General features: G+C 43.5%; 1 protein-coding gene across 1 annotated transcript; it reads right to left on the bottom strand.

Moving 5' to 3' along the window:
* Positions 1–18,678: 18,678 nt before the first annotated feature.
* On the bottom strand, positions 18,679–22,180 carry LOC122942384 (P2X purinoceptor 7-like). The gene is made up of 5 exons (XM_044299962.1): positions 22,104–22,180; positions 20,660–20,722; positions 19,598–19,669; positions 19,105–19,487; positions 18,679–19,017 (listed from the first exon to the last, which is right to left on the bottom strand). The coding sequence occupies exons 1-5, from the start codon at positions 22,104–22,106 to the stop codon at positions 18,819–18,821; spliced, it is 720 nt and encodes a 239-aa protein (XP_044155897.1). The 5' UTR covers positions 22,107–22,180; the 3' UTR covers positions 18,679–18,818.
* Between the last annotated feature and the right edge of the window lie 4,520 nt (positions 22,181–26,700).

The raw sequence follows: 26,700 nt of genomic DNA, 5'->3' as shown, positions 1-26,700 counted from the left end.
GCATAGGAATAAAAGTTCATTTTTTTGTGAAACGGATCCACACAAAGGTCTGAAAATAGCATTGTTAGGTAGATCAGACACTAGCAGATCGCTAGTGTCTGACAGCTAATTAGGTCAAAATCAGGTGGTAGAAACCCTTTAAAGGGAGTCTGTCACCACATTTGTGCATATTATACTGATCAAATAGCGTTATATGTGCCACCGAGAACTTAAAAACGGTACCTTTGTTGTATCTAATGGAGTTTTCTTTCATCCAAAAATGAACTTTTAAGATTCTGTAAATGCGCCCTCTCAAGTGCCCAGGGCGGCGTCTCAATCGTCCGAGCCCCAGGCAGCTCCTCCTCAACGGCTCATAACCCCGCCCTCCGTGTGCCTCTGCCCGCCCGTTTACTCTCCTCCTCTCTCCTTTTCCACTGCGCCCGCTACGAATTTGACCGCGCAGCCGCAGTGAAAAAGGAGAGGAGGAGAGTAAACGGGCGGGCAGAGGCACACGGAGGGCGGGGTTATGAGCCGTTGAGGAGGTGCTGCCTAGGGCTCGGACGATTGAGACACCGCCCTGGGCACTTGAGAGGGCGCATTTACAGAATCTTAAAAGTTCATTTTTGGCTGAAAGAAAACTCCATTAGATACAACAAGGTACAGTTTTGAAGTTCTCGGTGGCACATAAAACGCTTTTTGATCAGTCTAATATGCTCAAATGTGGTGACAGACTCCCTTTAACCACAAGGCCATAAGAGCTGCCTTGCTGCTGACTGAAAACATATGAGACTTCTACTGTTATAGCTGGCTAAGTGTACATCTACACACATGACAGCTGCTCATATATAGAGATATAGCAGAGCTGAGTGTGCTGGGACAGCTGTCATATAGAGATATAGCAGTGCTGGGTGTGTTGGGGCAGCTGTCATGTGTATAGATGCACACTTAGCCAGCTATAACAGTAGAAGTCTCATATTTTTTCAATCAGTTGCAATGCAGCCTTTATGGCTGTGTGGGTAAATGCTTTGCCACTGATACATTGGAGGTTGTGGGTTCAAATCCCAGACACATTAGGAGACAGTAAGATTAGATCACATTAGCGAGGGGGCCACCGCTGCTGCTGCGAAGGGGCCCTGAACATTAACACAAGAATCGATCATATTTAACTAACTTGAAAATAAACTGTCACACATGCTCCCGGGGTGTCGGGCCCCCTTGGCAGCCCGGGTCCCGAAGCAGCTGCTTCCCCGGTAGTTACACCACTGCGCGTGTCCCCCCCTTTCTTCCTCCCCCACCTTGCCTCATATTAAACATGCAATGGAGCGCCCTGATGGGGGCCCGGCATTGTCACTGTACTTCATGCCGGGCTGGGAAAACTCAAGATTGCCCTCTCAAGAGCGCGAAAATGACGACTACACCCACCTAGAAGCGGGAACTTTCAAGCCTGCCCACTAAGAACTTTGCAATGTGAGCCAAGGGAGTGAAGACTCCTCCCTCTGGGCTCCACCCTCATTCCCTGTACCAAGTGAGAGAGGAGACGCAGGAAACATGGTGCTCCCATCACCCAAGTAGCGGTTCAGGGAGAGCTAGTGTACGAGGCTACCTTACCAGAGATCCAGGTCTGCGTGCTGACATTCAACCCCAGGGTGCAGCCATACATACTGCCCTGGAAGCTGTCCCAAGCACCCCCAGTTTGCCTGCCAGAACCCCTTCAGCCAGAGGTATTAACCATCTCTGCACCGGCTAGGGATCCTGGTCTGCAGCAGGTCACTGCAGCCTTTGCCAGGCTGGCTGCACAGCCACCACCCAAGGACACCACCAGAGGGCAGTGGTGCACTACTACTGCTGCAACCCTGAGTTACCAGAAGCAGGAGCGCCCCCTAATGCGCTTCAGTAGCTCCAGTAGAGATGAGGACCTGGATATCCTCCTCTAAATGCTCTTCTCTTTAACACCTGAACTATTTGGGAGACACAGAAACAAATAGACTCAATGAAGAGCCAAAAGAACCACCCTAAGAATGCACATCCGACAATAACCATAGGTGATGAAAGTTTATGAATAAAGTTATTAGACAACTAAAACAAACAGACAAATTAAAAAATTGCATACAATATGAACAACGTGTCGGTAACTAAATAAGACCGACACATACAGAATCCACTGAACGTCCACAAAATCAGGACATGAAATGTATGCCAGCTATACACAATATCAACATAAAAACTACATGTAGAAAATGTTAAATAAGGTATGGCCACTAAAGAATAAAAGCAGACCACAATGAGGTCAAAGAGTGAGAGCCAGAACCTGTGAAAGCAGCTGGTGCAGTGGATCTGGACAAAGTGAGAGACGCCCAACGTGTATCGCTGGTGCAGTCCGGCTTACCTTTAAGGGTAATGAGCCCAATGTAAGTGTGTCATATATATGCAAAGGTAAATCCCATAAATTAACCATAATATAACTCACCTGTGAGAGGGGAGTCAGCTGTAGGAGCGCGGCAGCGTACCAGGTGACATAAAGCAGTAACATGCAAAAAAAAACGGAAGCCAGAAATCCCTGGGTCATGTGACTGAAGGGGAGTGGCTATTGTGGAACGCAGAATGCATTCCTCCTTCAAAGGAGAGCCGCCCCAGAGCGCACGGTGCGCGCAAAGACCACGGACTGGAAATGCAATGGTCACATGACCGGAAGGAGGAAGCTGTGATGGAACGCAAGATGCGCTTCACCAGCGGAAAATTACCGCCGTGGAATGCATGATTCGCTCAATGATGAGCAAAGATATCACAGGCCAATCTATAACATAATATGTACAAGTACATTAAATATGTATATATTGTGGGGATGTGCTCGTGGTAGGCTACGGTAGCGGCGGCAGCATTGAGGCAATCACAGACAGTCTTTGTGATACACCGTGACTTTATTTACACCAAAGGCATAACAGGCAATGTGCAGACCACACAGGGGCATATTCACATAGTGCATAAAACAAAAGTCCTTCCATAGAAAATAAACAGCAGGTTTGAGTCACCTTGTTTTGGACAGACCACAGCAGTTCTGCAGGCTTGTAAGCTACCTGCCTTTGTCTCCCTCAGGCCAGAGCCCCTTCGGCTCGTAGCACCACAGGTCCCAGGGCTATCCTTCAATGTGTGCTGCGCCCAGACTCTCCTTCACCAGCACTGACTCTGTCTGGGGAAATCTCCAGCACAGCAAGACACACCCCACCCCTATCATCAGCAGGCTGGGTTCTTTAAAGGCCCAGCTCCACCAAAAACCTGGGCTGGCCATGGGGAACAGGCACCCCCCCAGCTCTTTACCTGTTCCCAATAAGAACCGGCCCGGACACGCTGCGCCAGCAGCATTCGCCGCTGTAACCGCAATGATCCGGTTCTTACTCCACCAAGGCCAGGACCTCTGGTGGCACGTATCGTCCGCCCATTATTATTCCGGGGACTCTCCTACAATATATATATATTAGCATGGTTGATGCAGGGACGGCCCACAGTAAATGGTGAAACAGTAAAAACAAAATATATAAATAATGCGATAGTGTATTGAACAGCATGCATAATCAAACAGTAAAAGGAGTGATAGGGAAAGGGAGTGATTGTGAAACACCAAGTGAAAGCCAGTACATGGGAAATAAACATGATTATATACAATTTATAATTAGTCATTATACTAACAAATAGATAAATAATTATTATATGTGCACAAATGAATAAATAAATAAACACATAAATGCAATGTATACACAGCCCATCATTAAGTTCTGCAATATTGCAGAAGTGTGTAGTTGTCTGCACTGATAACATATGTGCAGAATGAAGTGAATCCTTATCACTGTACAATAAGTGCGCTCATCAACTGTAAAAACCAGCAAATGTAAGTTCTTTGTTTAATCCATGAGGAGCCACCGTATCCAAGGAAAAAATCCATTTGGATTCCAGACGGAGTAGCTGAGAAGGTTTTTGCGTACCAGATCAAGTCCAGCAATCCTGAGCCCAGATGTTTTACATTGGTGGCAATCTAAATAATGTGTTAACTCTGAAACGCGTCTGGTGTATACAAGTCTCTAAGAAAGAAAAAACCATAGCACATACTCTGCAGATCATCCACACATTTTCGGAGCGCTCCCAAATGCTGTATACGAACAAGAAACAAACAGTCTCGCCGTGTCTAGATCAAATAGACACGTGGAACGCCGATTACCAAAGAGGGCCTAACACCTATAGACCCAGGCGTCTAGTGGACTGTTAAAGCACAATAGTTCATCACTCACCGTAGAACAAGCCGGAGGTAAAATCTTTTGTGCCATAACACGTGGGACGCCACGCTAGGCACGAAAACCTCGGACACCATCGTTCCAAACAGTGAGTAATATAGCCTTAATCAGCAACTGTGTAGTAGCAGATTGTTATGCTATAGCTATGATTACACATCCAACAACTGAGAACATTATCCTTATTTGTATGGCATCATCTATACCGGAACCTATATACCAATAAGTCATTGCAAACACCGTCGACATAAAGGGGAACCACGCACACAATAAGTGCACCTAAGTCGGATATATAAGAAAATAATCTATTGGCCATAATCCATTATCAATATCCAAGACTGTCGATAGTAGTATTATTTAACCACGGAATTATTAGGTGCACATATTCAATACCTACAGACTGGTTACAACAATTTTTAGATATCTTGCATATATATTACTATATTATCACATTCATTTATGTAGCTGTATTTTTATTGATATTTTTATTGATGTTTGTTAACCTCTGTTATTTTTATGCAATAAATATTATAGCAGCATTACCAGCTAGTGTTCTGTGTCATCTCCGGATGTAGGTGTGCCCCACTATCTTTTTACACTTCCCATTTACTATCTGTCTTGAGGTAGATATACAGTTGTGTTCAAAATAATAGCAGTCAGACATCACTAACCTGATCAATCACAGTTTTTGGTAGAAATTATATTTCTACATGGCAAATAATTTACTAGCAAGTGCAGCAGAGTAATAGAAATCCAACAGACCCAACAGTCATGACATGTATGCTGCTAATTCTCTGCAATTCAATCACTAGTTGAAAGGGGCATGTTCAAAATAATAGCAGTGTGGAGTTCAATTAGTGAGGTAATTCATTCTTTGAAAAACATTGCCCTTGTTTAAGGAAGGAAGGCAGCAAATGTTGTACATGCTGGTTACAGTGCATTTCTCTCTGAAAGTCGGAGGAAAATGGGTCGTTCCAGACATTGTTCAGAAGAACAGCGTACCTTGATTAAAAAGTTGATTGGAGAGGGGAAAACATATAAAGAAGTACAGAAAATGATAGGCTCCTCAGCTACAATGATTGCAAATGCTTTAAAATGGCAACCAAAACCTGAAAGACGTGGAAGAAAGCGAAAAACTACCATTCAAATGGATAGAAGAATAGCCAAAATGGCAAGGACTCAGCCAACAATCATCTCCAGGAAGATCAAAGAAGGTCTAATGTTACCTGTGAGTACTGTTACAATTAGAAGACGCCTATCTGAAGCCAAGCTATCTGCAGGAAGCCCCCGCAACGTCCTACTGTTGGAAAAAAAAAAAAAAGTGCTGAAGAGGTTACAATTTGCCAAACAGCACATTGACTGGCCTAAAGAGACATTTTATGGACTGATGAAAGTAAGATTGTTCTTTTTGGGTCTAGTGGCCGGAGACAGTTTGTCAGACGACCCCAAACACTGAATCCAAGCCACAGTACACTGTGAAGACAGTGAAGCATGGTGGCACAAGCATCATGATATGGGGATGTTTCTCATATTACGGTGTTGGGCCTATTTATCGCACACCAGGAATCATGGATCAGTTTAAATATATCAAAATACTTGAAGAGGTCATGCTGCCTTATGCTGAAGAGGAAATGCCCTTGAAATGGGTGCTCCAACAAGACAACGGCCCCAAACACACCAGTAAACGTGCAACATCTTGGTTCCAGACCAACAAGATTGACCTTATGGAGTGGCCAGCCCAATCCCCGGATCTTAATCCAATAGAAAACTTATGGGGTGACATAAAAAATGCAGTTTCTGAGGTAAAACGAAGAAATAGAGAAGAACTGTGGAATGTAGTCCAATCCTCCTGGGCTGGAATACCTGTTCACAGGGGCCAGAAGTTGGTTGACTCCATGCAACACAGATGTACAGCAGTTCTCAGAAACAGTGGTTATACAACTAAATATTAATTAAAGAGGTATTCCCATCTTATTGATCACAGTTTATTTAATTACATATCCCCCAGTGAACATATTTCTTAATATATTTCATTCAAAAATTCCTACCGTTTTCCCTAAAATTCATATGTCTCCTACTTCATTGTTTCTTTTCACTTCCCATGGATACGGCCACCTCTCGTCTGCCGCATCCATGGGCCGCGATTGCGCATGAGGGACTCCGGCGATCCAGTGGCCGGCCTCTCATTGAAACTGTGAGCGTGCACGTTGCCGGGCGGCCGCAAATGCGCTGATCCATATGCGCGGCTCCATAGTAAACGTAGCACAAAAGAATATAGATCAGCGCATGCGGGGCCGCCCGAACAGTTCAGAGAAGGAAGTCGAGAGTGAGGACGGGCTAAAGAAAGAACAGAGGAAAGGGACGCAAGTTCATGAGAGGCGAGTATAGTTTTTACATGCACCACCAAATCCACCAACGATATTGGAATATATGACAATAAAGGGGTTCCTCAGGAATACAAAAGGAACAACAGTATGGAATGGGGGAAGATGTATTGTATTCTAGAGAACAAAGGGCACACATTTATAGAAGCCATTATGCATTGCAGGGCCAAATGGGGACAACTAAAAGGAATGGAGGGAACAAAGGGGACACATTTATGGACTTGAGGGACACAGAGGGGAGGACATTATAAATTGGAGGGGCACAGGGGACGCCATTATGCATTGCAGGGCCAAATTGGGACAACTAAAAAGAATGGAGGGAACAAAGGGGACACATTTATGGATTGGAGGGAGACAGAGGGGAGGATATTTTGAATAGGAGGGGCACAGTGGACGCCTTTATGGATTTCATGGCCAAATTGGGACAACTAAAGAGAATAGAGGGAACAAAGGGAACGCATTTATGGATTGGAGAGAGACAGAGGGGAATACATTATGAATTGGAGGGCCACAGGGGATGCCATTATACATTGCTGGGCCAAATGGGGACAACTAAAAGGAATAGAGGGAACAAAGGGGACGCATATATGGAATGGAGGGATAAAGAGGGGAGGACATTATGAATTGGAGGGGCACATGGGACGCCAATATGGAGTAAAGGGACAAAATTGGATGCCAATATGTAGTGTATTTGCGACTGGTGGAGAACATTATGCAGTGAAATAGACACTTGGGAGAATTCAATTGTCTGAAGGGACTCTGGGGACAATTATATGTAACGGAGGGATGCTGGGGGGGGAGGAAATATTGAATGAGGGGACGCTATGCTGGTTCGGTGACGCTGGGGACAATTCTATGGAGTGTAATGTAGATTGTATGAATGTAATAAACATAACACTATGTTTTAATTCAATGAATATTGAAAATATAATAAATAATTACCCTTTTTATTTTATTTTTTTATATTTAGGATCAAAATAGCTGTGATTCTTACTCACTTTAGACTTTGTCAACAAGTTGAGTTGTGAAACCAATCCACTAACTGACATTAGTTGAAGAAATAATTACTCCGGTTGCCTGCTTGGGCGCACTTGGGCAGCTCAGCCTCTGTTGGTGGTGGACCTTGTCCCAGCCCTGACGGAATGATTTGGAACGAAAACATGGAACATAACTCTATGGAAGCACTACTTCAGTTCTGAAATAAAATATAACATTTGAAATGTTTTTGCCAAACTGGCGGCTTCGGGACAAATTAAAGTGAATTGGTCCATAAGACACTGCGGCTGCCCCACGATCGGTGTTTGTGCATTGCGGGGTGCAATTTGTGGGCTGCAGGACAGCTATCGGGTGCACAACATCGTGTGCAGGAGGCATAATTGATACTATTGAGCTTTCAAATAGTTGACATAAATACAGACAGACAATCAGTATAAAGGGTCATGCAGACTAACGCGTGCCGGCCGTTTCGTGCATTGGGGAGTGCAATTTCTGGTCCCCAATGCACGGGCAACATCTGTGTGGCAGACTCATAGGAATCCATACCCATTCAACTTGATAAGTCCGTAGTTAAAATTTTTATGGGTGTAGGCACGGTCAGAAACACAACGAAAGCACTCTGTGGTGCTTCCGTGGTGTTCCGCTACGTGCTTCCGCACTGTATCACCCGGATCGCGGACTTATTGAAGTGAATGTGTTCGCGATTCATGATGCGGTCTGCAACTTTTGTGGGTACAATGTAGTGAATGGGTACCCATCCGAGTGGCAAAATCTGCTGCTCAGATGGGGACCAAAAAGAACAAAAAGTCTTGTGCATGTAGCCTTAGGCTTGAGGTCTGTAAATTGCTAATCCACCCAAAAAAAAAAAAAGGCTAACATCCGTAGGCCATCCAAAAAATGTTGTTGATCCATTGTAACAATGCCTAAAACTGACAAGAAAAGTACATGTCCTTATTGGTTTTTGGGATAAGGAACGGACATACTGATGCTGACAGCACACGGTTTGCTGTCTGCATTTTTACCGTGACCATAAAAAAGAATGGGTCCACATCCTGTACGCAAAATAAAACATAACGGACACGGAAACAATATACCTTTGTGTGCACGTAGCCTTACCCTTACAGATATTTATATGGGATCTGACCCAGTTAGATGATCTGTGTGCTTCTGATAGCTTGTGCCGATGGCACCCCCATGTACTTCAGTGCAGCCCACTTATATAGCTTGCTTATTTTAAATGTACACACTGCAGTGAATGGAGGGCGGCTGCGTAAGCAAAGTCTGCTCTTTATGACTTTAATTGCGACTTTTTACTAGATGGATGCGTGGTTCAATATTTTTTAAAATAACATCTATGTTCGAAAGGGTGTATATGCGATCAATATGCCTTCATTATTTGAAATTGACTTAGCTATTTATATTGTGAATTTGTTAGAAAATGTATTTTTTAAATAAGTAATATTACTTTTTTTTGTTTAATTCAATTATAGATAACTTTATTTAAATTTGAAGACATGCCCTCGTGCATAATAAAAGGTTGTACACACGCCTGGAGGGGGAAAGGAAAAAATATTATAATGCATGTTTTTCCTAAAGATCGTGGAATAGTCCGAAAATGGATTGAACAGGCACCCAAGAATTTTCCCAACGTAGAAGAATGGGTTGAAAAAAAATCATGGAATAAAAATAAAAAAACACATGACAATTACCGATTGTGCTCTATGCAGTTTGATTTTTTTTCTTACAAAGAAGGTGGATTACGCCAAAAATGATGTCCAGACGCCATTCCAACAATTTTTCCCAAAATTTTTTGACAGTACTAAGGAGTCGTCAGATACAAATGAAGGGACAGCGGAAGAAAGCCAATCGACCTCTGAATGATTCCTGAGTTCGGACTCACAATCTGCTACCCCTTCAGCGCATATTTCAGAAGAGACAGTGAGTGGAGAAAATCAAGCTGCAGCTGCAAGAATGCCCACGTTACAGACTACGCCGTCTATGAGAAGGAGACCTAAGAAAAGAAAGGTTGCAAATATGCCTACTACACAAGTTCGGTCTAATGCTGTTATTTCAACTGGCAACATAATTTTTACTGGGGAAGTGAATTTGCTTGGAAGCACGATCCAACTCCACCTTCCATTGACTGCTACTGTAACCGATACAGATTTTAAAATTAAGACTCCAAGTCAACCATCAAAAGGAGAACAAATCCACCAATACAGACTTGTATTGGTCCAAAGATCATAATACATTTGTTTTAAGATACAAGTTTTGTTAGAAAAGTAAATATTGCCAATCAGACCAAAAAAATTTGGCATCGTCAACTTCAAACACAGTGCCGTTTATTGGTGGACAAGTTACCATCACTGAAAAAGCAGCAATGGAAACAGAGAAAGCACACTTGAATGAATCACACAGTTCAGATAATGGGCACAGTGAACTTTCTTCTGAAGAAGATGTAGAACATTCAAACCGATCAAAAAATAGCAATAACGATTCCCTACATGAAGACATAGAAGCTATAGACCGATCACCAAATTTTTTTTCATCCACCCCATTGAGTGCACGCAAAAATTTGAACAGAATGGCATGGCATATGTGGTGCCAATATTCAAAAAGGGGCCAAAAACAGAGCCTGGAAACTATAGGCCGGTAAGTTTAACATCTGTTGTGGGTAAACTGTTTGAAGGTTTTCTGAGAGATGCTATATTAGAGCATCTCAAAGGAAATAAGCAAATAACGCCATATTAGCATGGCTTTGTGAGGGATCGGTCATGTCAGACTAATTTAATCAGTTTCTATGAGGAGGTAAGTTCTAGACTTGACAGCGGCGAATCAATGGATGTCCTATATCTGGACTTCTCCAAAGCATTTGACACTGTACCACATAAAAGGTTAGTATATAAAATGAGAATGCTCGGACTGGGAGAAAACATCTGTATGTGGGTAAGTAACTGGCTCAGTGATAGAAAACAGACGGTGGTTATTAACGGTACACACTCAGATTGGGTCACTGTAACTAGTGGGGTACCTCAGGGGTCAGTATTGGGCCCTATTCTCTTCAATATATTTATTAATGATCTTGCAGAAGGCTTGCATAGTAAAGTATCAATTTTCGCAGATGACACTAAACTGTGTAAAGTAATTTACACTGAAGAGGACAGTATACTACTACAGAGGGATCTGGATAGACTGGAGGCTTGGGCAGATAAGTGGCAGATGGGGTTTAACACTGATAAATGTAAAGTTATGCACATGGGAAGGAATAATGCAAGTCACCAGTACATACTAAATGGTAAAACACTCGGTAACACTGACATGGAAAAGGATCTAGGAATTTTAATAAACAGCAAACTAAGCTGCAAAAACCAGTGTCAGGCAGCTGCTGCCAAGGCCCATAAGATATAGGGTTGCATCAGAAGGGGCATAGATGCCCGTGATGAGAACATAGTCCTACCACTTTACAAATCACTAGTCAGACCACACATGGAGTACTGTGTACAGTTCTGGGCTCCTGTAAACAAGGCAGACATAGCAGAGCTGGAGAGGGTCCAGAGGAGGGCAACTAAAGTAATAACTGGAATGGGGCAACTACAGTACCCTGAAAGATTATCAAAATTAGGGTTATTCACTTTAGAAAAAAAGACGACTGAGGGGAGATCTAATTAATATGTATAAATATATCAGGGGTCAGTACAGAGATCTATCCCATCATCTATTTATCCCCAGGACTGTGACTGTGACGAGGGGACATCCTCTGCGTCTGGAGGAAATAAGGCTTGTACACAAACATAGAAGGGGATTCTTTACGGTAAGAGCAGTGAGAATATGGAACTCTCTGCCTGAGGAGGTGGTGATGGTGAGTACAATAACGGAATTCAAGAGGGGCCTGGATGTATTTCTGGAGCGTAATAATATTACAGACTATAGCTACTAGAGAGGGGTCGTTTTGGTTTCTACCTCACAGGTTTTTTTTTTTGCCTTCCTCTGGATCAACTTGCAGGATAACAGGCCGAACTGGATGGACAAATGTCTTTTTTCGGCCTTATGTACTATGTTACTAGAATCGAAATCACAAATTTGTCACCTTCGAAAAAAAATAAAAAAAGCAATTTTAAAAAAAATAGAGCTGGCAAAAACACATCAAGTGCAAGATGAAATAAATTAAATAGAAGAAGACCCACGGTTTAATCCAGTTGACCATCTGGAATAAGAAGAAGAGGAAGATAAGGATTTATCAGCATTTATTGATGACTTGGAAAATGAGATTGAACCACTGGACGAAGTAACAACAGATCCTGATCAAATGGATATTATTTGTGGTGATCTAAAAGACCCTTTCTCAGATAAAAAATGTATTGTTTTTTAAAGTTGCCTTGAAAGTTTGGTCTCTATGATTCCATGCCAATACCGAAATACCTGTGGCTCAAAACTTACTCATCTGAAGATCAGGGAGATTTGATCGGCAATTAACCTGGATGTAAAATGTGTACGTGGACACATTCAACAACTGTGGACCAGCCAGCCGAGAGTAAATTGAATTGCGGCTGGCAACCTTGTATTGTCCAGTGTTATTGTTATAAGCGGTAGCCATTTAAAAAAAATAAAACATTTCTTTCAGCTGATCAATGTGTCAATGATATCACAGTCAACACATTACCGGAACCAGCCAAAGTATGAATTCCCGATGATAAGTGAAGAGTGGAAAAAAAAGATTGTGCTGATATAATATCCACACTGGGAAGAAGACGGTATGCTTGGCAGGGGACGGTCAATCCGACAGCCCAGGATTTTAGGCAAAATATTGTATTCATACAATGATGGAGACAGAACTTACCAAAACCATTGACTTCAGTGTACAACAGATTATTCCACCGGCTAAGGCCTCTTTCACACTACCGTTTTTTTTTTCTGTTTTGCGGTCCGTTTTTTGCGTTCCGTATACGGAACCATTCATTTCAATGGTTCCACAAAAAAAAAAAGAATGTGTTCCGTATGCATTCCGTTTCCGTATTTCCGTTCCGTTGAAAGATAAAACATGTCTTATTATTGCCCGCAAATCACGGTCCGTGGCTCCATTCAAGTCAATGGGTCCGCAAAAAAAAACGGAACACATACGGAAATGCATCCGTATGTCTTCCGTTTCCGTTCCGTTTTTTCTGAACCATCTATTGAAAATGTTATGCCCAGCCCAATTTTTTCTATGTAATTACTGTATACTGTATATGCCATACGGAAAAACGGAACGGAACAACGGAACGGAAACGGAACCACAACGGAAGCAAAAAAACGGAACAACGGATCCGTGAAAAACGGACCGCAAAAGACTGAAATGGACATACTGTAGTGTGAAAGAGGCCTAATTCTGTAAGCCTTGAGGAAAAAAAGCTTTCAAGGAAACTATAGACCGAGTTATTGCTAGCGATGTCAATGTGCGAATAGTGGCAACAGATCGGCATGTAGGCATACGCAAACTAATAAGAGAAGAATATCCCAGTATCCGGCATCAATTCGATGTATAGCATCTGGCCAAATCTTAGGTTTTTTTGCAACAACGGTGAATTGGAGGTTTTCCATTCAAGTGTACTCAAGTATCGTCCAAAAAGGGTAAATTTTTATTATGATGCCATGGTTGCTAGAACCATGCTAGCTGTTTTGGACCACAATTCAAATGTGGGCAGAGTACAGGCTGTTTTAAAAGAATTTGTAGACACAGAGGGTGAGGAGCCACAGAAGAGATACAGATTCGAGTACAGTAAGGCGCGAAAAGCCTGGGTAGTGAAAATCCTGTACATACCAAGTTCAAGAATTTCTACTGCCAATACTATACCGAATTCTTGAAATTGCAGAAGGAAAAATAGATTCAACATGGCAATCAGCCATGCCTGCTTTACCCCAAAAGTATTGCACCAATAGAACGGCCACCAAAGGAGGATTTGGTTCCAAGACATCTCTTTAGAAAATAAAAAATGTTGTAGAGTAAATTAAAAACAACAACAATTTTTCAATTGTATTATTTCTATGCTTGTCGAATTAAATTTTAATTTTTAGATAAACATTTAATAATGTTTACAGTAAAGTTATTTTTTAAAACAAAATTTGGTTTATCTGTATTGGATATTTTTGGATGTCATGTGGTGTACCAACATGTGTGAAAGGCTATATAAATAGAGAAAGTCAAATATGCAACCTATCTGTATTGATAACCACTATGTGGCCCCTGTTACACAACATACTTTTGTTACATGGATATTTCAGTAGATGATACTGGAGGGAGATATCTGTAATATATATCCCCACGATGGCTGATTGTTACCACTTATGGGAACAAACAGCCATTGGTTAAAGGGGTATTGACATCTTAGACTATGCAGGCATATCTCTTTGATATATCAACATTGTCTGATTGTTGTGGGTCTCATCTACAATGAAAACGGTTCTTTAAAATGAACGAAGGTCGTAATGCGCATGCGCAACCGTCCTCCATTACATTTTATGGGGCCAACATAAATAGCCCATCACTGGCTCGGCTATTTCCGTTGGCCCTATAGAAATGAATGGTACAGTTGCCTGAGCTTTTGCTGTACGCTCAGATTCACTTCAATGGGATCAGCGCATGTGGACAGAGCCCGGGAAATCTGTGGTGCTCCAGGCACAGCTGTGTCCGCTACGTTCTAATTTTAGTTGAGCGGCCCAGTGGTGGGGCCCAAACCTATTAGACAATGGGGACATATCCGAGCGATATGCCCTCATTGTCTGAGTTTGGAATGCCCCTTTAAACGAACACAGTAAAGTCCTCGACGGGCGTACAGTGTTTTCACAGAAGTAGTACATTGATTTAGATTGGAAAAGAGAAGTGGCGCACTGGACTGGTGCTGACACAGAAGGTGCTCTCAGTAAAAAGGATATCACCCTTCCTTTAAATAGAAAATCAATAATAAAAAGATACTGGGCACTCTCTAACTAATGGAACCTAATAGTTTAATAAAATACATCATATACACTTCAATACATTAAGCATAAAAATACATATATTAACGATAAGAATGATAATAAAAATAGGTTCCTCCACCTATTGGTACCAATAAAAAACTATATGTTAAAATGAAATGAATGGCCTCTAGGTATTCGGGGTATAAATCACTCCTTGAGGTATGAGTCCTTAGGACGAATGTCTTTATATAGATCCGCAAGAACAAGTTATCGCAATCAGAAATTGGTGCAGTGATTATATTGAGCGGCGTCCCGCTATTACTCACTGTTAAACTCCTGCGTTAAGCTCCCCTGTTATGGAAGTCTTTTGGATCAGGGATTTCTCCGACAGTCCGCGGTTCCCCTGCTGTTTCTCTAGCGTCGCTCCGTAGGTGAAAGAGCCGGCGCTTAGATGTTGTCACAGCCTCCTTTTCTCGCGCTGCACTCGTTGTGCTGGTGAGCGTGTTTAGATGTTAAAATCCGCTCCCAGAGAGTGCGCGTCAAGACTGTGGTTGCAGCAGCAGAGGTTCCAATAGTAGCGGTATCGTAGTCCTAGGCGTCCAAATGTAGCGGGGGTCCTGGCACCAAACGCGTTTCGGGGTCTATTGTTACCCCTTCCTCAGTGGTAATGCCTCCCCCTTCTGAATCTCCTTATAAAGTCTTTACTGATTAGATGGCGCTCATCAGCTGGGTGGGTTGGTTTCTTTTTTCAAAACCTGGTATGGCCCCGAAAAACATCTATTTGTCAAGAGAATATATATCTTCGCCATCAGTCCTTTATTCACATGTATATTCTTATGTTTGAACTTTATGGCACACTTACTGTGCTACTTGCTGGCTAAAAGATATTTAATTAGCATAGAACAGACTCCCAAGTCTGCGCAAGTTTATTACATCCTGTACGGTTCTGTATGGTATTTTCCTTTTACCGCACTCTCATCTGCGGTATTCATGCGGTTTTGGACAGGATATACCAAATAAGTTCCACTTACATATACATCAAAATTATTATAAAATATTTATATAGGAATAAAAAACTGTTTTTAATATATGTCTAAAAGTTCATAAGAGAATAAAACAGACAAGAAGAATAGTGTCTTTCTAGATACATTATTTTTGTTAACCTCCTTTACATCCTTAGGGTGTCATATTTTGTTTATTTTTATTATTGTTTAAAATTCTCAAATCTTCTCCAATTCAATTTTTCTTTGCATCTGTTAATTTGGTGTATTAATAGTTTTTTGTGGAGGTAGGGGCAATTTGTTTCTGATATTACATATATAAGTGTTATTAATAACATAGTCAAATTTGAAGGATGGTATTGTGGATCCACAGAGCGCATACGTAATGTGTCGGATAATGGGACCGAATGACCGGTGGAGGTCCGCCGCGGGGGACCGGACCCCCCCAGAAATAAAATCACTGGGAAGGATCCCGACCCCCGCCGCGGGCCCCCCCCTATCTCATAAGAATCCGAATAGTTCGAACTGAGTTCAGTCCTCCCGGCACAAGAGTGTTTAGCTCATATATTCTCTGTGTTTCCACCCTAGACATCCTGCATATATGATCCCCTCCCCTCCATTCTTTAGTCACCTTATCTATTGCAGCATATTTTATCCCTGATGGATCTTGGTTGTGTGTCGTTTTAAAGTGTTTGGACAATACATATGTTTCCAATCCTTTTTTAATGTTAGCCACATGCTCAGATATACGTTTTTTCAAAGTCCTTTTTGTCCTACCGACATATTGCTTCCCACAGGGACATTCTATAATGTAAATTACACTTTCGGAGCTGCAGGTTAAAAAATCCTTTATGACATGTTTATATTGATTGACAGAGGAAATTATTTCTCCTGTTTTACGAGGGAATGTTGTTAATTTGCAGTTATTACATTGCCCACACCTATAAAATCCCTCCATATGTATCCAATTTTGTAAGGAGGGTTCAGTTCTTTTTACTTTTTTTATGGTTGGTGCTACCAAATTGGCCAAGTTTGGTAGCACCAACCATAAAAAAAGTAAAAAGAACTGAACCCTCCTTACAAAATTGGATACATATGGAGGGATTTTATAGGTGTGGGCAATGTAATAACTGCAAATTAACAACATTCCCTCGTAAAACAGGAGAAATAATTTCCTCTGTCAATCAATATAAACATGTCATAAAGGATTTTTTAACCTGCAGCTCCGAAAGTGTAATTTACATTATAGAATGTCCCTGTGGGAAGCAATATGTCGGTAGGACAAAAAGGACTTTGAAAAAACGTATATCTGAGCATGTGGCTAACATTAAAAAAGGATTGGAAACATATGTATTGTCCAAACACTTTAAAACGACACACAACCAAGATCCATCAGGGATAAAATATGCTGCAATAGATAAGGTGACTAAAGAATGGAGGGGAGGGGATCATATATGCAGGATGTCTAGGGTGGAAACACAGAGAATATATGAGCTAAACACTCTTGTGCCGGGAGGACTGAACTCAGTTCGAACTATTCGGATTCTTATGAGATAGGGGGGGGCCCGCGGCGGGGGTCGGGATCCTTCCCAGTGATTTTATTTCTGGGGGGGTCCGGTCCCCCGCGGCGGACCTCCACCGGTCATTCGGTCCCATTATCCGACACATTACGTATGCGCTCTGTGGATCCACAATACCATCCTTCAAATTTGACTATGTTATTAATAACACTTATATATGTAATATCAGAAACAAATTGCCCCTACCTCCACAAAAAACTATTAATACACCAAATTAACAGATGCAAAGAAAAATTGAATTGGAGAAGATTTGAGAAAATTTTAAACAATAATAAAAATAAACAAAATATGACACCCTAAGGATGTAAAGGAGGTTAACAAAAATAATGTATCTAGAAAGACACTATTCTTCTTGTCTGTTTTATTCTCTTATGAACTTTTAGACATATATTAAAAACAGTTTTTTATTCCTATATAAATATTTTATAATAATTTTGATGTATATGTAAGTGGAACTTATTTGGTATATCCTGTCCAAAACCGCATGAATACCGCAGATGAGAGTGCAGTAAAAGGAAAATACCATACAGAACCGTACAGGATGTAATAAACTTGCGCAGACTTGGGAGTCTGTTCTATGCTAATTAAATATCTTTTAGCCAGCAAGTAGCACAGTAAGTGTGCCATAAAGTTCAAACATAAGAATATACATGTGAATAAAGGACTGATGGCGAAGATATATATTCTCTTGACAAATAGATGTTTTTCGGGGCCATACCAGGTTTTGAAAAAAGAAACCAACCCACCCAGCTGATGAGCGTCATCTAATCAGTAAAGACTTTATAAGGAGATTCAGAAGGGGGAGGCATTACCACTGAGGAAGGGGTAACAATAGACCCCGAAACGCGTTTGGTGCCAGGACCCCCGCTACATTTGGACGCCTAGGACTACGATACCGCTACTATTGGAACCTCTGCTGCTGCAACCACAGTCTTGACGCGCACTCTCTGGGAGCGGATTTTAACATCTAAACACGCTCACCAGCACAACGAGTGCAGCGCGAGAAAAGGAGGCTGTGACAACATCTAAGCGCCGGCTCTTTCACCTACGGAGCGACGCTAGAGAAACAGCAGGGGAACCGCGGACTGTCGGAGAAATCCCTGATCCAAAAGACTTCCATAACAGGGGAGCTTAACGCAGGAGTTTAACAGTGAGTAATAGCGGGACGCCGCTCAATATAATCACTGCACCAATTTCTGATTGCGATAACTTGTTCTTGCGGATCTATATAAAGACATTCGTCCTAAGGACTCATACCTCAAGGAGTGATTTATACCCCGAATACCTAGAGGCCATTCATTTCATTTTAACATATAGTTTTTTATTGGTACCAATAGGTGGAGGAACCTATTTTTATTATCATTCTTATCGTTAATATATGTATTTTTATGCTTAATGTATTGAAGTGTATATGATGTATTTTATTAAACTATTAGGTTCCATTAGTTAGAGAGTGCCCAGTATCTTTTAACATTGATTTAGATATTGACAATTAAAATTGTTATTTGAAAGTATAAAAACGTAATCAAAGTTCTAATTATTTATTGTTAATAATTTATAATAAAATAACAAACAAAAAACTTTTTTAGCAGCATAACGAAAAGTTGTAAACAAAGTAAAAGTAAAAAAAATTGATAATAAACGATTTGAAATTGAACTATTCAATTAAAAATTCAAATCAAAATCTGCAGAAGAAAGTGGAACATCCTCATAGTATCTAAAACCAGTGTATCTCCCTTCCGGGTCGGGAAATCTCTCTCTTATTGTTCTTATCACACATGAAGGAATCGGTATCTGTACATATTTTCCAAGGTATTCATAAATCCAGGTGGTAAATTGCCGATAAGCTGTCAATCGAAGACAACTAAAAAAAAAAAAAAAAAAATTAAATTATTCTGGGAAAGTAAATTTGACTAGAAGAAAGTGAGATAGATTAGATTATTGAACATACTTAGGTTTGTTATAATCAATAGCTCTTCTGTAATGCATGGTTTGTGATATCATACTTGTTATCATACATGTCACCAGAGTTTCTTGATCTAGACACCTTGATTGAAAGTCTACATGTTCAGATACACAGGTGAGATTTCCTGTTACAAGATGCTCCAAGACTTCCAACTCACAGCAACAAACTGATTCTGTAACAGAGGTCATGGGGCTACAATGATGGCATTTACACCAAGTGACATTGTTGACCCTTTTGTCAGGGTCAGGTTCAGGTCCAGGACGCTCTTCACCAGGGGCCCAGACAGGGTCTGTTTGAAAACAGTAATCTGTTCCGGGATGTGAAGCCCTGGCTTTCTCTTTCATTCTCTGTAATAATTCTTTAATTTCCTTTGATTAAAAATAAAATAAAAAAAGAATAGTTAAAATTTATAATTGACAGTACCCGAACACCAAGTGCTAGTTGAGTAAATAATCCACCGTTCATGCTTAAATCATACATCATCATCTTCTTGCTCCTGATCCACACAACTAGTATCAGATTTATCCAAGGTTTCTTTTGTCTCAGAAATCTGTTACGAAAAAATAAAATGTTACATTATAAAAGGTTTTATGACAATAGACAGCATATTATTAGACTACAGACAGCATGGAAAGGTGGGATCTATTACCATTATCATTGATGGAATACCACAGTATGTCTGTCCTATCTGTACACTATGGTAGCACTTTATGATAGTTTTAAGATATTTTTACAAACACCTGTGATATCTGCTGCAAATACATTTTGTATAATCGGATGACACGGTAGTCACAGATCCCTATCAGATCTGAAGACACATGTGACATAACAAGGAGAGTGACACATTACACGGTAAAGGCTCTTTCATAGGAGTCAGTCCATATCATCGTAATGATTTGTAATGCTATGTGTCTCTGCTTGAACATAAGACCACTTTATTAGGATACGATTCAATTTCAATAAGATCAGGCATAAGCACTCAGGATTATGAATGATGGTAATACTGACCGCTTCCTTAGTCAATTATGGTGGATACCTCTTTCAAAAGGAGAGTTATTACTGGAAGGGACACACTCGTATGAAAGTTCACTAATACTGTCAGATGTCAAATATTTACCCCACTTAGGGTACATTCACACGACCGTATGTGTTTTGCGGTCCGCGAATTTCAGATCCGCAAAACACGGATACCGGCCGTGTGAATGTAGCTGGCCCCATGATAGAAATGCCTATTCTTGTCCCCGATTGCGGACAAGCTCTATCTTTTTTGCGGGGCCGCGGAACGGATCTACGGATGCGGACAGCACATTGTATGCTGTCCGCATCTTTTGCGGCCCCATTGAAATGAATGGGTCCGCACCCGTTCCGCAAAATTGCGTAACAGCTGCGGAGCCAAAAATACGGTCGTGTGAATGTACCCTAACATTGAGTATTATATCAGATGTTCCATTTTTTTTCCAAGTATTAAAAAAAGAAAATAATAATAAATTATGCTCGAAAGCACAAACACTGTTATGCCTCATCTTGAAAATACATTTACCTTGAGAGAAGACATGTATACATTTAATGTCGAGGAATTGATGTTTGATTCTTTACAAGATGCCTTTAAAAAAAAAAAAATTATGAAATTTAAAACTTTGTTTTTCAAAGTAAAAATTAAACATTCATAAACCTTTTTTAGTTTATGATTTGTGTTATAAAAAAAATAAAAAAAAAAATAAATCTATATATAATATAAATGATTGTTCAAGGATGTTTACGTCTCTGTAGAGTAGGACGTTTGAGAAATAGAATAATTATTACCATGGCAGATGCTATACAGCTGGATTGCCAGACATAGCTATGTATCTTGATGAAAGATAGCACACTCTAACACAGGCATCCTCAAACTGCGGCCCTCCAGCTGTTATTAAGGCTAGGTCTACACAACGACATTTGTCGCGCAACATTTTGTTGCACTAATGTCGCGCGACAATTTTTATAATGGCAGTCTATGGTGTCGCACCGCAACATGCGACATGCTGCGACTGCGACGCAATAATCGCAGAAAATCCATTTGAGATGGATTTTTCTGCGACTGTCGCGTCGCAGTAGCAGCATGTCGCATGTTGCGGTGCGACACCATAGACTGCCATTATAAAAATTGTCGCGCGACATTAGTGCAACAAAATGTTGCGCCCTATCTGTCGCGCAACAAATGTCGTTGTGTAGACCTAGCCTAAAACTACAACCCCCACAATGCCCTGCTGTAGACTGACACCTGTAGGTCAGGCATGCTCAACCTGCGGCCCTCCAGCTGTTGCAAAACTACAACTCCCAGTATGCCCGAACAGCCTACAGCTATCAGCTTACAGCAGGGCATTGTGGGAGTTGTAGTTTTACAACAGCTGGAGGGCCGCAGGTTGAGCATGCCTGCTGTAGGCTGTTTGGGCATGCTAGGAGTTGTAGTTTTGCAACAGCTGGAGGGCCGCAGTTTGAGGATGCCTGCTCTAACATCAGCAGTGTGACTGACTGGATAGAATTCCAACTTTTATAAATCTCATCCACCACTCCTCCCCCACAAGCACTGTGGATATCACTTATAAGTGTTTGTCTTCCCCTCCCCCACAAGCCTGGTGGCCAACTTATTTCATCTAAAGCTCAGCCACTTCTGTCTTTGTTTGTTCTCCAACTGCAATGTGACTGAACCGCTTCCTATACTACACTAGTACATTGGTATATTCACCTCCACCCCCAGCAATAGTACAAATACAGCCATGCTATATATGCATCTATACAGACACATAGTGTAAGGTTTATACACAACTGGAGTACAGCAGTGATGGAAACAAATCTGCACCAGTGCTGGGGGATGGTCATGTTTTATGGGAATCAAAAGCACAGCTTATACGTCTACTAGCTGACATGCTTTTAAGCTAATGTATAATATGGGAGTCTAGTGTTTGCTGCACAGAATGGCTTTGTAAAACATGAGGAGAACTTACCATTGCTCTCTGAGCAGGAAGTAGGGGCCTCACACACACTGCAGGCTGCCAGACTGAGAACTCAGGTCTCCGTGTGATGTCATAGGGGGCGTGGCCGGCCTTCACTCAAAGTGACTAAGCCCCGCCCAGCCTGAGCAGCAGGAAACCAGGAAGTGAAAACCCCTTTAAGTGATTCAAAGGAAAGCAAAATCTTCAAACATTTTTCAGTTTATATAGTGAATGTTTGAGTTTGTAAAGAAGAATACAAACACCACAATTTTTTTGAACAGTCTAATATTCACTTTTTCTTCCAATTTTTTTTTTTTAGAGGAACAACACAAATTTGATATATTTTTCTTCATGTTTTGGTTTGGAATAGCATGTGTAGTGTTCCCAATGCATTTGTGTGTATGGAAATAAAAGCTATTAGAAGGATTTTGAGCTTTATTAACTTTTTTAAACACACTGCTATTATTTTGAACACAACTGTACCAATTTATTGCCATAGAAGGGATAGCTATTATCCATACAAGATGAATTAATTCCCAGCCATGTTGGTGCTGCCTCCCATTATAACAGGTCTGGGTAGGATCTTTACTCAATTTCAGCGCTCTGGTCACACTAATGTTCCTTTATACCTGGAGATAGTATGGGTCAGCCTGAAGTTAGAGTATACCAGTGATGGCTAACCTTGGCACTCCAGCTGTGGTAAAACTACAACTCCCAAGATGTCCCCCTTGCTTGGCTGCTCTCAGAACTCTGTAGAAATAAATGGAGCATGCTGGGAGTCGCAGTTTCACCACAGCTGGAGTGCCAAGGTTAGCCATCACTGGAGTATACTATACCCTATAAATTACATGGCCGGTACACATATATGTCTTGCCAGGGCCGTCTTTAATATTGATTGGACCCTGGGCAAGAATTTACTTGGGCCCCCTGGATGCCGCCTTCCCCACCCTAGCATGCAATCACACCCTCTACCACAACACACACAAAAAAAAAAATCCACACACCTCGTAGAGTAGTAAACTTTAATAATGATGAGTGGCCACTAGAGATGTTCCTTGGCAGTAATGTAAATACTGCCTGTTTTTCTGAAAAGGCAGTATTTACTTTAAAAAGCTTGCAGAGACATGCTATAGACACCAGAACTACTACGTTTAGCTGTTGTGGTTCTGGTGACTATAGTGTCCCTTAATATAGAGAAAAAAGAACTTCCGGTTCTGGGGGCTTATGAGAGGCTGCTGGGGCTGATAAGAGGCACTGGGGCAGATGAGAGGCTGCTGGGGACACATGAGAGGCACTGAGGGCTGATGGAGAGGCTGCTGGGGGCTGATGAGAGGCATTAGGGGCAGCTGAGAGGCACTGGGGGCAGATGAGAGGCACTGGGGGCAGATGAGAGGCACTGGGGGCAGAAGGAGTGGCTGCTGGGGGCAGATGGAGTGGCTGCTGGGGGCAGATGGAGTGGCTGCTGAGGGAAGATAATAGGCACTGGGGCAGATGAGAGGCACTGGGCCAGATGAGAGGCACTAAGGGCTGATGGAGAGGCTGCTGGGGGCAGATGAGAGGCTTCTGGGGGCAGATGGAGTCCCTGGGGTCAGATGAGAGGCTGCTGGGGTCAGATGAGAGGCACTGGGGGCAGATGGAGTAGCTGGTGGGGCAGATGGAGTGGCTGCTGGGGGCAGATGGAGTGGCTGCTGGGGGCAGATGGAGTAGCTGCTGGGGGGCAGGTGAGAGGCACTGGGTGCAGATGGAGACGCTGCTGGTGGCTTATGAGAGGCACTGGGGCAGATGAGAGGCACTGGGGGCAGATGAGAGGCACTGGGGGCAGATGAGAGGCACTGGGGAAGATGAGAGGGACTGAGGGCTGATGGAGAGGCTGCTGGGGGCAGATGAGAGGCACTGAGGGCAGATGGAGTGGCTGCTGGGGGCAGATAGAGTCCCTGGGGTCAGATGAGAGGCTGCTGGGGGCTGATGAGAGGCACTGGGGGGCAGATGGAGTGGCTGGTGGGGCAGATGGAGTGGCTGCTGGGGGCAGATGGAGTGGCTGCTGGGGGGCAGATAGAGTGGCTGCTGGGGGCAGATGGAGTGGCTGCTGGGGGCAATAGAGTCCCTGGGGTCAGATGAGAGGCTGCTGGGGGCAGATGAGTGGCTGCTGGGGGCAGATGAGCGGCTGCTGGGGACTGATGAGCGGCTGCTGGGGACTGATGAGAGGCACTGGGGGCAGATGGAGTGGCTGGTGGGGCAGATGGAGTGGCTGCTGGAGGCAGATGAGAGGCTGCTGGGGGCAGATGGAGTGGATGCTGGGGGCAGATGGAGTCCCTGGGGTCAGATGAGAGGCTGCTGGGGGCAGATGAGCGGCTGCTGGGGACTGATGAGAGGCCCTGGGGCAGATGGAGTGGCTGGTGGGGCAGATGGAGTGGCTGCTGGAGGCAGATGAGAGGCTGCTGGGGGCAGATGGAGTGGCTGCTGGGGGCAGATGGAGTGGCTGCTGGGGGCAGATGAGAGGCTGCTGGGGGCTGATGAGAGGCACTGGGGGCAGATGGAGTGGCTGGTGGGGCAGATGGAGTGGCTGCTGGGGGCAGATGGAGTGGCTGCTGGAGGCAGATGAGAGGCTGCTGGGGGCAGATGAAGTGGCTGCTGGGGGCAGATGGAGTGGCTGCTGGGGGCAGATGGAGTGGCTGCTGGGGGCAGATGGAGTAGCTGCTGGGGGGCAGGTGAGAGGCACTGGGGGCAGATGGAGACGCTGCTAGTGGCTGATGAGAGGCACTGGGGCAGATGAGAGGCACTGGGGGCAGATGAGAGGCACTGGGGCAGATGAGAGGCACTGGGGGCTGATGAGAGGCTGCTGGGGCAGATTGGGGCACTGGGGCAGATGAGAGGCTGCTGGGGGCTGATTAGAGGCACTTGGGGCTGATAAGAGGCTTCTGGGGGATGATGAGAGGCACTGGAGGCTGATGCGAGGCACTGGGGGCTGATGAGAGGCACTGGGGGCTGATGAGAGGCACTGGGGGCTGATGAGAAGCACTGGGGGCTGATAAGAGGCACTGGGGGCAGATGAAAGGCACTGGGGGGCAGATGAGAGGCACTGGGGGGCAGATGGGAGGCACTGGGGGGCAGATGAGAGGCTGATGAGAGGCTGCTGGGGGCTGATTAAAGGCTGCTGGGGGCAGATGAGAGGCACTGGGGGGCTGATGGGAGGCTGCTGGGGGCTGATTAAAGGCACTGGGGCTGATGAGAGGCACTGGGGGCTGATGGGAGACACTGGGGGCTGATGAGAGGCACAGGGGGCTGATGAGAGGCACTGGGGGCTGATGAGAGGCTGCTGGGGCAGATTGGGGCACTGGGGCAGATGAGAGGCTGCTTGGGGCTGATGAGAGGCTGCTGGGGTCTGATTAGAGGCACTTGGGGCTGATGAGAGGCACTGGGGGCTGATGAGAGGCACATGGGGCAGATGAAAGGCACTTGGGGCAGATGAAAGGCACTTGGGGGCAGATGAAAGGCACTGGGGGCTGATGAGAGGCACTGGGGGCTGATGTGTCACGGACGGTGTACAGGAAACAAGACAATGCTACATGCATATATGACTCACTGGATCCAAAGCTAAGGAACCAAAAGGGAGACCCCTGCACAAGACCTGGCACTTTCCCTGGCTGCTCAGCCTATGCAAAAATCCCAAAGGTGGATGGTTGCATATCCACGTACCTTGACTATATAACCCCTAAACACCCTACAATAGTGAGGGGACACGACCACCGGCTCCCTACACCAGACACGGAGGGAGTCAGGGTCACCTGGGATCCAGCAAACAGAAAATAACAGATAAATGTGCAGCACTTAACTTTGTAGCAGACTGGGAAACAGGATCAGCATGCACACACACTCCAGGAAGTAGTATAAGCCGCCCAGTAATTTAGTAGTATAAGCCGCCCGCGGAATTTAAAGGGATGCAATCAGTCCAACTACATGACAGCTACATGACAGCTGAGAGAGGCTAACGAGATGAGGAACTGAACACCACAACAAAGAAAACTGAAGGAGGAGGTTCTGAAAGGCTTCTGTCAGAGCTTCTCAGCTGTCTGGTTGTGACAGTACCCCTCCCTCTACGAGTGGACTCCGGACACTCAGAGCCCACCTTCTCAGGATGGGACCTATGGAAAGCCCTGATGAGACGAGAGGCCTTAATGTCTGTCACTGGGACCCACATCCTCTCCTCAGGACCATAACCCTCCCAATGAACAAGGTACTGGAGAGAACCGCGGACAACACGAGAATCCACAATCCTAGAGACCTGAAATTCAAGATTCCCATCAACCATAATCGGAGGAGGAGGCAAAGGCGAGGGTACAATGGGTTGAACATAAGGTTTCAATAAGGACTTATGAAAAACATTATGGATCTTCCAAGTCTGAGGAAGATCAAGACGGTAGGCAACAGGATTGATGACAGACAGGATTTTGTAAGGCCCAATAAACCTAGGACCCAACTTCCAGAAGTGAACCTTCAATTTGATATTCTTGGTAGACAACCACACCAGATCACCAACATTCAGGTCTGGACCAAGCACACGTCTCTTATCCGCCACACGCTTATATCTCTCACTCATGCTCTTTAGATT

This window comes from Bufo gargarizans, chromosome 6 (genome assembly GCF_014858855.1).
Source record: "Bufo gargarizans isolate SCDJY-AF-19 chromosome 6, ASM1485885v1, whole genome shotgun sequence".
Classification (NCBI taxonomy): Eukaryota; Metazoa; Chordata; class Amphibia; order Anura; family Bufonidae; genus Bufo; species Bufo gargarizans.
Note: the sequence above shows the minus strand (reverse complement) of the source record. Positions and strands in the feature narration are given on the sequence as shown.